General features: G+C 56.6%; 1 protein-coding gene across 1 annotated transcript; it reads right to left on the reverse strand.

Annotated features, from left to right (window-relative positions):
• Positions 1-483: 483 nt before the first annotated feature.
• HAUS5 (HAUS augmin like complex subunit 5) lies at positions 484-10,866 on the reverse strand (the record flags this gene model as incomplete). Its single annotated transcript, XM_048293232.1, has 10 exons — positions 10,752-10,866; positions 4,935-4,997; positions 4,754-4,786; positions 4,586-4,610; positions 2,866-2,986; positions 2,534-2,672; positions 1,600-1,663; positions 788-849; positions 653-704; positions 484-576 (listed from the first exon to the last, which is right to left on the reverse strand). Coding segments are annotated over exons 1-10 (738 nt in total), but the record flags the coding sequence as incomplete, so codon positions are not given.
• Positions 10,867-11,508: the final 642 nt, after the last annotated feature.

Consider the following 11,508-nt stretch of genomic DNA (forward strand, 5'->3'; position numbering starts at 1 on the left):
ACCCCCAAAATCCCTCCCAGGACCCCCCAAAATCCCCTCAGGAACCCCCAAAATCCCTCCCAGGATCCCCAAAATCCCTCAAGCACCCCCAAAATCCCACCAGGGCCCCCCAAAATCCCTCCCAGGACCCCCCAAAATCCCCTCAGGGCTCCCAAAATCCCTCCCAGGACACCCCAAAATCCCTCCCAGGGACCCCAAATTCCAACCCAGGACCCCCAAAATCCCCTCAGGGACCCTCCAAAATCCCACCCAGGACCCCCCAGAATCCCACCCAGGACCCCCCAAAATCCCCTCAGGGACCCCCCAAAATCCTCTCAGGACCCCCCAAAATCCCCTCAGGGGCCCCAAAATCCCACCGAGGGACCCCCAAAATCCCCCAAAATCCCCCCAAAATCCCCTCAGGACCCCCCAAAATCCCTCCCAGGACCCCCAAAATCCCCTCAGGGACCCCCAAAATCCCCTCGGGGAGCCCCCAAGCCCCGCCCCCTCCCCAAGCCCCGCCCACCTCGTGCTCTGATTGGCCAAGGTCTCCAGCGCCCACAGCACCGCCTCGGGGCTGTGGCCAATCAGCACGGCCTGTAGGGGGCGCCAAGGCTCAGGAGGGGGCGTGGCCTGGCAGAGCCCCGCCCCCTCCCCCTGAAGCCCCGCCCACCTCGGCCCGTTCCAGCCAATCCGGAGGCGGCAGCGGCTTCTCCTGGGGTTTCCTTGGGTGATTGACAGGTCAGGGGTTAATAATTGATTAATTAGAGGGTTAATGAGGGGTTAATTAGAAGGGGGAGGGGCTTACCTGGGTGGGCGTGGCCGCTTTAGCTCCGCCTCCCGGGCCTGGCACAAGGCCCTGATTGACACCTGGGGGGGAGGGGAGAAATCTGGGGGGTCCCTCAGGGGATTTTGGGGGTCCTGGGTGGGATTTTGGGGGGTCCCTGAGGGGATTTTGGGGTCCTGAGGGGATTTTGGGCTGTCCAGAGGGGATTTTGGGGTCCCTGAGGGGATTTTGGGGGGTCCCAGGGTGGGATTTTGGGGGTCCTGGGTGGGATTTTGGGGGGTCCTGAGGGGATTTTGGGGGTCCCTGAGGGGATTTTGGGGTTCCCTGAGGGGATTTTGGGGTTCCCTGAGGGGATTTTGGGGGGGTCCCAGGGTGGGATTTTGGGAGTCCTGGGTGGATTTTGGGGGTCCCTGAGGGGATTTGGGGGGTCCCTGAGGGGATTTTGGGGTACCCTGAGGGGATTTTGGGGAGTCCCAGGGTGGGATTTTGGGAGTCCTGGGTGGATTTTGGGGGTCCCTGAGGGGATTTGGGGGGTCCCTGAGGGGATTTTGGGGTTCCCTGAGGGGATTTTGGGGAGTCCCAGGGTGGGATTTTGGGAGTCCTGGGTGGATTTTGGGGGTCCCTGAGGGGATTTTGGGGTTCCCTGAGGGGATTTGGGGGGTCCTGAGGGGATTTTGGGGGTCCCAGGGTGGGATTTTGGGGGGTCCTGAGGGGATTTTGGGGGGTCCAGGGTGGGATTTTGGGGGGTCCTGAGGGGATTTTGGGGGGTCCTGGTGGGATTTTGGGGGACCCACCCCAAGCCCCGCCCCCTCCCGGAAGCCCCGCCCACTCACCAGCACTTCCGGCTCCGCCCCCGAGGCCAAGATGGCCGAAAGCTCCGCCCGGGACTGGCCCGGCCTGAGGGGAGCGAGCCCAAAATGCACCCAGGGAGCCCCAAAATCACCCAGGGAGCCCAAAATGCGCCCAGGGAGCCCCAAAATCACCCAGGGAGCCCAAAATTCACCCAAGGAGCCCAAAATGCGCCCAGGGAGCCCCAAAATGCACCCAGGGAGCCCCAAAATCACCCAGGGAGCCCCAGAATTCACCCAGGGAGCCCAAAATGCACCCAGGGAGCCCCAAAATCACCCAGGGAGCCCAAAATGCACCCAGGGAGCCCCAGAATTCACCCAGGGAGCCCCAAAATGCACCCAGGGAGCCCCAGAATTCACCCAGGGAGCCCAAAATGCACCCAGGGAGCCCAAAAATCCCCTCAGGACCCCCCCAAAATCCCCTCAGGGCCCCCAAAATCCCCCCAGGACCCCCAAAATCCCCTCGGGGAGCCCCAAAATGCGCCCAGGGAGCCCCAAATTCACCCCAGGGAGCCCCAAAATCCCACCCAGGACCCCCCAAAATCCCACCCAGGGACCCCCAAAATCCCCTCAGGGACCCCCAAAATTCACCCAGGAACCCCAAAATCCCACCCAGGACCCCTCAAAATCCACCCTGGGACCCCCAAAATTCACCCAGGGAGCCCGAAACCCCCTCAGGGACCCCCAAAATCCCCTGAGGGACCCCCCAAAATCCAACCCAGGACCCCCCAAAATCCCCTCAGAGACCCCCAAACCCCACCCAGGACCCCAAAATCCCTCAGGACCCCCCAAAATCCCTCAGGACCCCCCACAATCCCCTCAGGACCCCCACAATCCCCTTAGGACCCCCCAAAATCCCCCATTGCCCATATAAGGAAACCCCCCAAGCCCCGCCCCCTTTAAGCCCCGCCCCCTTCACCTCAGCGGGGGCCCCCTTAGCGCCCCCTGGTGGCCGCCGCGGAGCATTTCCGGGCTTGGCTCCGCCCCCAGCAGCCGAAGCTCCGCCCCCCGCCGAAGCTCCGCCCACCGGCGGCTCTGCCGGGCCCCCAGCGAGGCCTCTGCGGGAGGGGACCCCAAAAATGAGGGTGGGGACCCCAAAATGAGGCCTGGGAGGGGTTTTAGGAACTCAGAGGGGGTGGGGGGAGCCTAAAACTGGGATTTGGGGTGGGGGGAGGGGTCGGGAGAGCCCCCAAAACGGGGTTTGGGGGGTAGGAACCTTGGTGCGGGGGCCGCGTTGGCGGCCGGACTCACCCAGGTGCTGCGCCACTTCCTGTGCGCTGCCGATGGCGTCCTCCAGGCCCTGCACTTCCTTCCGGAGCCGCGCCACCTCCTCCTTCAGCGCCCCCTGGCGGCTCGGAGGACCAGGAGCAGCCTGGGAGGAGGCGGTGCCAAAATCCCCCAAATTCACCCCAAAAAATCCCTCCAAACCTCCCCGAAATGAACCGAAAGGGGGGAAAAAACCCTTAAAAGCCCAAAATCCACCCCAAAACGGCTCCGACTTTGGGGGGATGCCCCGGATTTTGGGGATAACCCCAAAAATTTGGGAAAAAAACCCCAAAAATTGGGAAAAAAACCCCAAAAATTGACTGGGAACTCTCAAAATCCCCCCTAAAAAAACCCCCAAAATTTCAAAGGAAACCCCAAAACCGCCCCAAAATTTGGAGTCCCCTCCCCAAATTCCCTTCTCCACGCCCCCAAAATTTGGGGACCCCCCCCCAAAATTGGGAAAAAGACCCCAAAATTGGGGAAAAAAAACCCCAAAAATTGACTGGGAACCCTCCAGCCCCCCTAAAAAAAACCCCAAAATTTCAAAGGAAACCCCAAAACCGCCCCAAAATTTGGGGTCCCCTCCCCAAATTCCCCTCCCCACCCCCCAAAATTTGGGAAACCCCCAACAAAACTGGGAAAAAAACCCCAAAAAATTGAGTGGGAACCCTCAAAACCCCCCCCCAAAAAGCCCAAAATTTCAAAGGAAACCCCAAAACCGCCCCAAAATTTGGGGTCCCCTCCCCAAATCTCTTTCCCCCTCCAAACCCCCCCAAAATTTGGGGACCCCCCCCAAAAATGGGAAAAAAACCCCAAAAATTGGGAAAAAACCCCCCAAAATTGGGAAAACCCCCCCAAAAATTGACTGGGAACCCTCAAACCCCCCTAAAAAACACCAAAATTGGAAAGGAAACCCCAAAACCGCCCCAAAATTTGGGGTCCCCTCCCCAAATTCCCCTCCCCACCCCCCCCAAAATTTGGGGACCCCCCCAAAATTGGGAAAAAGACCCCAAAATTGGGGGAAAAAAAACGCCAAAAATTGACTGGGAACCCTCCAACCCCCCTAAAAAAACCCCAAAATTTCAAAGGAAACCCCAAAACCGCCCCAAAATTTGGGGTCCCCTCCCCAAATCCCCCTCAAAACCCCCCCAAAATTTGGGAAACCCCAACAAAACTGGGAAAAAAAACCCCAAAAATTGACTGGGAACCCTCAAAACCCCCCAAAAAAAGCCCAAAATTTCAAAGGAAACCCCAAAACCCGCCCCAAAATTCGGGGTCCCCTTCCCAAATCCTCTCCAAACCCCCTCAAAACCCCCCCCAAAATTTGGGGACCCCCCCCAAAAATGGGAAAAAAAACCCCAAAAATTGGAAAAAAAACCCCCCAAAATTGGGAAAAAAACCCCAAAAATTGACTGGGAACCCTCAAACCCCCCTAAAAAAGCCCAAAATTTCAAAGGAAACCCCAAAAACCGCCCCAAAATTTGGGGTCCCCTCCCCACCCTCCCAAAATTTGGGGATCCCACCCAAAACTGGGGAAAACCCCCCAAAAATTGGGAAAAAACTCCCAAAAATTGAGTGGGAACCCTCAAAACCCCCCCCCAAAAAAAGCCCAAAATTCAAAGGAAACCCCAAAACCGCCCCAAAGTTTGGGGTCCCCTCCCAAATCCCCCTCCCCCACCCCCCAAAATTTGGGGTCCCCCCTCACCTGCACCTCCTGCGGGTCCCTGTAGCTGCACCCCGAGTTAAGGAACAAAGTTGGGCTCACCCCAAACAATTTTGGGATTTTTTTTTTTTTTCGGGAGTTTCCCCCCCAATTTTTCACCCCTCACCCCCCCAAATTTTTTTTTGGGGGAACCCCCAAAATTTCGGATACCGCCGCAGATTCCCCCGGATTTTCTTCACGGTCCTGTGGGGACACCCCCCCCAAAAAATGGTGGGGTTTTATTTTAATTTTTTGGGGTTTTTTTGGGGGGGTTTTGGGGTTTTTTGGGGGTTTTTGGGGGGTTTCTCCCCCTCCCCCCCTCCCCAAATTTTGGGGTCCCCCCCCCCCTCACTGGAGGCTCCGGACGTGGCGGGCGACGAAATCCCAAATTGGGGCTCCGGGGCCGGAGCAGAGCCTGGGGGGGGAGGGGGAAAAGGGGGGGTCAGGGGTACCCCAAAATTGGGGGGAGACCCAAATTTATTTGGGGAGGGGGAAATTGTCAGCAGGGAGCCCCAAAAAATCACCCGGGGGGGCCCCAAAACCACTCAGGGAGCCCCAAAATCCATGCCCAGAACTCCCAAAATCATCCCAAGGGACCCCAAAATTCACCCCGAACTCCCAAAATCACCCCCAGGGAGCCCAAAAAACCACTCAGGGAGCCCAAAAAACCACTCAGGGAGCCCCAAAATCCACCCAGAACTCCCAAAAATCATCCCAAGGGACCCTAAAATCACCCCAGGGACCCCAAAATCATCCCCAGGGACCCCAAAATCCACCCAGAACTCCCAAAATCACCCCAAGGGACCCCAAAATCCACCCCCAGAACTCCCAAAACCATCCCTAGGGACGCCAAAATCATCCCCAGGGAGCCCAAAACCCCCTAAAAGGACCCTAAAATCATCCCCAGGGACCCCAAAATTCACCCTGAACTCCCAAAATCATCCCCAGGGAGCCCAAAATCACCCCCAGGGAGCCCAAAACCCCCTAAAGGGACCCCAAAATCCACCCAGAGACCCCAAAATCATCCCCACAGACCCTAAAATCCACCCAGGGAGCCCAAAGTCACCCCCAGGGAGCCTCAAAAACCACCCAGGGACCCAAAAACCCCTAAAAAGACCCCAAAATCACCCTCAGGGAGCTCCAAAATCATCCCCAGGGAGCCTAAAACCCCCTAAAGGGACCCCAAAATCTCTTCCAGGGAGCCCCAAAAACCACCCAGGGAGCCCAAAATCCACCCAGAAGCCCCAAAATCATCCCCAGGGAGCCCAAAACCCCCCTAAAAGGACCCTAAAATCATCCCCAGGGACCCCAAAATTCACCCTGAACTCCCAAAATCATCCCAGGGAGCCCCAAAATCACCCCCAGGGAGCCCAAAACCCCCTAAAGGGACCCCAAAATCATCCAGAACTCCCAAAATCCATGCCCAGAACGCCCAAAATCAGCCCAAGGGAGCCCAAAATCCACCCGGGGACCCCAAAATCATCCAGAACCCCCGAAATCACCCCAGAATCCCCAAAATCATCCCAAGGGACCCTAAAAACCCCCTAAAGGGACCCCAAAATCACCCAGAACTCCCCAAATCACCCCCAGACCCCAAAAACCACCTAAAAGAATCCTAAAATCACCCCCAGGGAGCCCAAAATCATCCCCAGGGACCCCAAAAACCACTCAGGGAGCCCAAAATCACCCCCAGGGAGCACAAAAAACCACCCAAGAATCACCCAGGGAGCCCAAAATCACCCAGAAACCCCAAAATCCACCCCAGGGACCCCAAAAAACCACCCAGGATCCCCAAAATCACCCCCAGAGAGCCCAAAATCATCCCCGGGGAGCCTAAAAACCCCTAAAGGGAGCCCACAATCCACCCCAAACCCCCAAATCCCCCCCAGGGAGCCCCAAAAAACCACCCAGGGAGTCCAAAATCACCCAGAACGCCCAAAATCACCCCCAGGGATCCCAAAATCAAACCAAGGGAGCCCAAAAAAACCACCCAGAACTCCCAAAATCATCCCAAGGGAACCTAAAAAACCCCTAAAAGGACCCTAAAATCACCCAGAACTCCCAAAATCATCCCCAGGGATCCCAAAATCAAACCAAGGGAGCCCAAAAAACCACCCAGAACTCCCAAAATCATCCCAAGGGAACCTAAAAAACCCCTAAAAGGACCCTAAAATCACCCAGAACTCCAAAATCATCCCCAGGGATCCCAAAATCAAACCAAGGGAGCCCAAAAAAACCACCCAGAACTCCCAAAATCATCCCAAGGGAACCTCCAAAAAACCACCCAGAACTCCCAAAATCATCCCAAGGGAACCTAAAAAACCCCAAAAAGGACCCTAAAATCACCCCAGAGACCCCAAAATTATCCCCAGGGAGCCCCAAAATCATCCCCAGGGAGCCTAAAAACCCCCTAAAGGGACCCCAAAATCCACCCAGAACCCCCAAAATCATCCCAGGGACCCCAAAAACCCCTAAAAGGACCCTAAAATCACCCCCAGGGAGCCCAAAATCACCCAGGGATGCAAAAACCCCCTAAAGGGACCCCAAAATCACCCAGAACTCCCCAAATCACCCCCAGACCCCAAAAACCACCTAAAAAGAACCCTAAAATCACCCCCAGGGAGCCCAAAATCACCCAGGGATGCAAAAACCCCCTAAAGGGACCCCAAAATCACCCAGAACTCCCCAAATCACCCCCAGACCCCAAAAACCACCTAAAAGAACCCTAAAATCACCCCCAGTGAGCCCAAAATCATCCCAGGGACCCCAAAAACCACTCAGGGAGCCCAAAAAACCACCCAGAACTCCCAAAATCATCCCAAGGGAACCTAAAAAACCCCTAAAAGGACCCTAAAATCACCCAGAACTCCCAAAATCATCCCCAGGGATCCCAAAATCAAACCAAGGGAGCCCAAAAAACCACCCAGAACTCCCAAAATCATCCCAAGGGAACCTAAAAAACCCCTAAAAGGACCCTAAAATCACCCAGAACTCCCAAAATCATCCCCAGGGATCCCAAAATCAAACCAAGGGAGCCCAAAAAACCACCCAGAACTCCCAAAATCATCCCAAGGGAACCTAAAAAACCCCAAAAAGGACCCTAAAATCACCCCAGAGACCCCAAAATTATCCCCAGGGAGCCCCATAATCATCCCCAGGGAGCCTAAAAACCCCCTAAAGGGACCCCAAAATCCACCCAGAACCCCCAAAATCATCCCAGGGACCCAAAAACCCCTAAAAGGACCCTAAATCACCCCAGGGAGCCCCCAAAACCACCCAGGGAGCCCAAAAAACCACCCAGGACCCCCCCAGAGACCCCAAAATCACCCCAGGGACCCCAAAAACCACCCACGGACCCCAAAAACCACCCAGGGACCCAAAAACCCTAAAAAGACCCCAAAATCATCCCAGGGAGCCCAAAATCACCTAGGGATGCAAAAACCCCCTAAAGGGACCCAAATCACCCCAGACCCCAAAAACCACCTAAAAGAACCCTAAAATCACCCCGCAGTGAGCCCAAAATCATCCCAGGGACCCCAAAAACCACTCAGGGAGCCCAAAACCACCCAGAACTCCAAAATCACCCCAGGGATCCCAAAATCACCCCCGGGGATCCCAAAATCAACCCAAGGGAGCCCAAAAAACCACCCAGAACCCCCAAAATCATCCCAAGGGAGCCTAAAAAACCCCTAAAAGGACCCTAAAATCACCCAGAACTCCCAAAATCATCCCCAGGGAGCCCAAAATCAAACCAAGGGAGCCCAAAAAACCACCCAGAACTCCCAAAATCATCCCAAGGCAACCTAAAAAACCCCAAAAAGGACCCTAAAATCACCCCAGAGACCCCAAAATTATCCCCAGGGAGCTCCAAAATCATCCCCAGGGAGCCTAAAAACCCCTAAAGGGACCCCAAAATCCACCCAGAACCCCCAAAATCATCCCAGGGACCCCAAAAACCCTAAAAGGACCCTAAATCACCCCCAGGGAGCCCAAAATCACCCAGGGATGCAAAAACCCCCTAAAGGGACCCCAAAATCACCCAGAACTCCCCAAATCACCCCCAGACCCCAAAAACCACCTAAAAGAACCCTAAAATCACCCCCAGTGAGCCCAAAATCATCCCCAGGGACCCCAAAACCACTCAGGGAGCCCAAAACCACCCAGAACTCCCAAAATCACCCCCAGGGATCCCAAAATCACCCCCGGGGATCCCAAAATCAAACCAAGGGAGCCCAAAAAACCACCCAGAACCCCCAAAATCATCCCAAGGGAGCCTAAAAAAACCCTAAAAGGACCCTAAAATCACCCAGAACTCCCAAAATCATCCCAGGGAGCCCAAAATCAACCCCAGAGAGCCCAAAAAACCACCCAGAACTCCCAAAATCATCCCAAGGCAACCTAAAAAACCCCTAAAAGGACCCTAAAATCACCCAGAACTCCCAAAACCACCCGCAGGGACCCCAAAATCAACCCCAGAGAGCCCAAAACCCCACCCAGAACTCCCAAAATCACTTCCAAGGACCCCAAATCCACCCGGGACCCAAAATCACTTCCAGGGACCCCAAAACCCAGCCAGGGAGCCCCAAAATCATCCCCAGGATGCCCAAAATCAGCCCCAGTACCCCAAAATCATCCTCAGGGACCCCAAAACCCACCCAGGAATCACCAAGGGACCCTAAAATCACCCCAGGAACCCCAAAACCCACCCAGGATTCCCCCAGACACCCCAAAACTGCCCAAAGCACCCCAAAACTCCCTAAAGGGACCCCAAAACCTCCCTGATACTCCCCCAAAGGGACCCCAAAAACCGCCCCCGGACCCTCCAAACCCCCCAAAGAGACCCCAACCCCCCAGGACCCCCCAAAGAGACCCCAAAACCCCCCCCGGATCCCTCAATTGAACCCCAAATCCCCCCCAGGACCCTCAATTGAACCCCAAAACCCCAAATCCCCTCAATTCAACCCCAAATCCCCTCAATTGAACCCCAAATCCTCCCAGGACCCCTCAATTCAACCCAAATCCCTCAATTGAACCCAAATCCCCTCAGGACCCCTCAAGTTGAACCCCAAATCCCCCAAATCCCCTCAATTGAACCCCAAATCCCCTCAATTGAACCCCAACCCCCCCCCCCAGGACCCCTCAATTGATCCCCAAATCCCCCAGGACCCCCCCAGGACCCCTCAATTGAACCCCAAATCCCTCAATTGATCCCAAATCCCCCAGGACCCCTCAATTCAACCCCAAATCCCTCAATTGAACCCCAAATCCCCCCAGGACCCCTCAATTCAACCCAAATCCCTCAATTGAACCCCAAATCCCCCAGGACCCCTCAATTCAACCCCAAATCCCTCAATTCAACCCCAAACTCCCTCAGGACCCCTCAATTGAACCCCAAATCCCCTCAATTGATCCCCAAATCCCCCCAGGATCCCTCAATTGATCCCCAAATCCCCTCAGGAACCCTCAATTCAACCCAAAACCCCCAGGACCCCTCAATTGAACCCCAAATCCCCTCAATTCAACCCCAAACTCCCTCAGGACCCCTCAATTGAACCCCAAATCCCCTCAATTGATCCCCAATCCCCTCAGGACCCCTCAATTGAACCCCAAAACCCCCAAATCCCCTCAATTGAACCCCAAATCCCCTCAATTGAACCCCAAACTCCCTCAGGATCCCTCAATTGATCCCCAAATCCCCCCAGGACCCCTCAATTGAACCCCAAAACCCCCAAATCCCCTCAATTGAACCCCAAATCCCCTCAATTCAACCCCAAACTCCCTCAGGATCCCTCAATTGAACCCCAAATCCCCTCAATTGAACCCCAAAACCCCCAAATCCCCTCAGTTGACCCCAACCCCCCCCAGGACCCCTCAATTGACCCCCAAATCCCCCCAGGACCCCTCAATTGAACCCCAGATCTCCCCCAGGACCCCTCAATTGAACCCCAAACCCCCCAAATCCCCTCAGGACCCCTCAATTGAACCCCCAATCCCCTCAATTGAACCCCAACCCCCCCCCCCCTCAGGACCCCTCAATTCAACCCAAAACCCCCTCACGACCACCCCCTCAAAGAGTGCTCAGGGCAGGGTCCCCACCACGGCCCCCTGAAGACCCCCGACCCCTCCTCGCCCCAGGGTGGTCCCGGGGGGGTTCCCGGGGGGTCCCGACCTGCGGAGCGCGGCCGGGGAGGGGACGGCGGAGGGCGGCAGCTCCATCTCGTCCCGGAGCCAGCGGCCCAGAGCCTCCGCCATCATGGCCGGGGGGCTGTGAGGGGAACCGAAAAAGCGCGCGAAAAGCGCCGCGGGGCAGGGCGGGAGTTGTAGTCCGGAAAGGGGCGGGACGGCAATAGCGCGCTAAGGTGCGGCGCGGGGCATGACGGGAGTTGTAGGCGAACCGCCGCGGCGCTGCGGGGCGCGAGGGGTGATGGGAATTGTAGGCTCGGCTACGCTGAGGCTGTATGGGGCGCGGGGGATGATGGGAGTTGTAGGCTCGGGGCACCACGGGAGTTGTAGGCGCAGAAGTGGCTTTACCGAGGTTCCGTGGGGCTGAGGGATTTTGAGGGGGACTTGGGGGTCCATGAGGGCACTTGGGGGGTCCCGAGTTGGCACTGAGGAGGGGGGCACTTAGGGACCCTGGGGGGCGGTTGAACGTCTTGGGGGGACTTTAGGGGCACTGAAGTGTCTGGGGGGACATTTTGGGGGCGGAAAAGGTGGCTCTATGGAGCCGCGGGGCATGACGGGCGATGTAGGCCCCGGTCCAACTGTACTCTATGGGCATGACGGGAGTTGTAGGCACGGCGCCAATGGCTCTAAATAGAGCCGCGGCGCATGACGGGAGATGTAGTCACAAAATGGCGCGGCCTCAAGGTAACCGCCCCCAAAGCCCAGTCCTGCAGCGCCGATTGGCTACGAGCTGTGATTGGCAG

This window comes from Corvus hawaiiensis (genome assembly GCF_020740725.1).
Source record: "Corvus hawaiiensis isolate bCorHaw1 chromosome 37 unlocalized genomic scaffold, bCorHaw1.pri.cur SUPER_37b, whole genome shotgun sequence".
Taxonomy (NCBI): domain Eukaryota; kingdom Metazoa; phylum Chordata; class Aves; order Passeriformes; family Corvidae; genus Corvus; species Corvus hawaiiensis.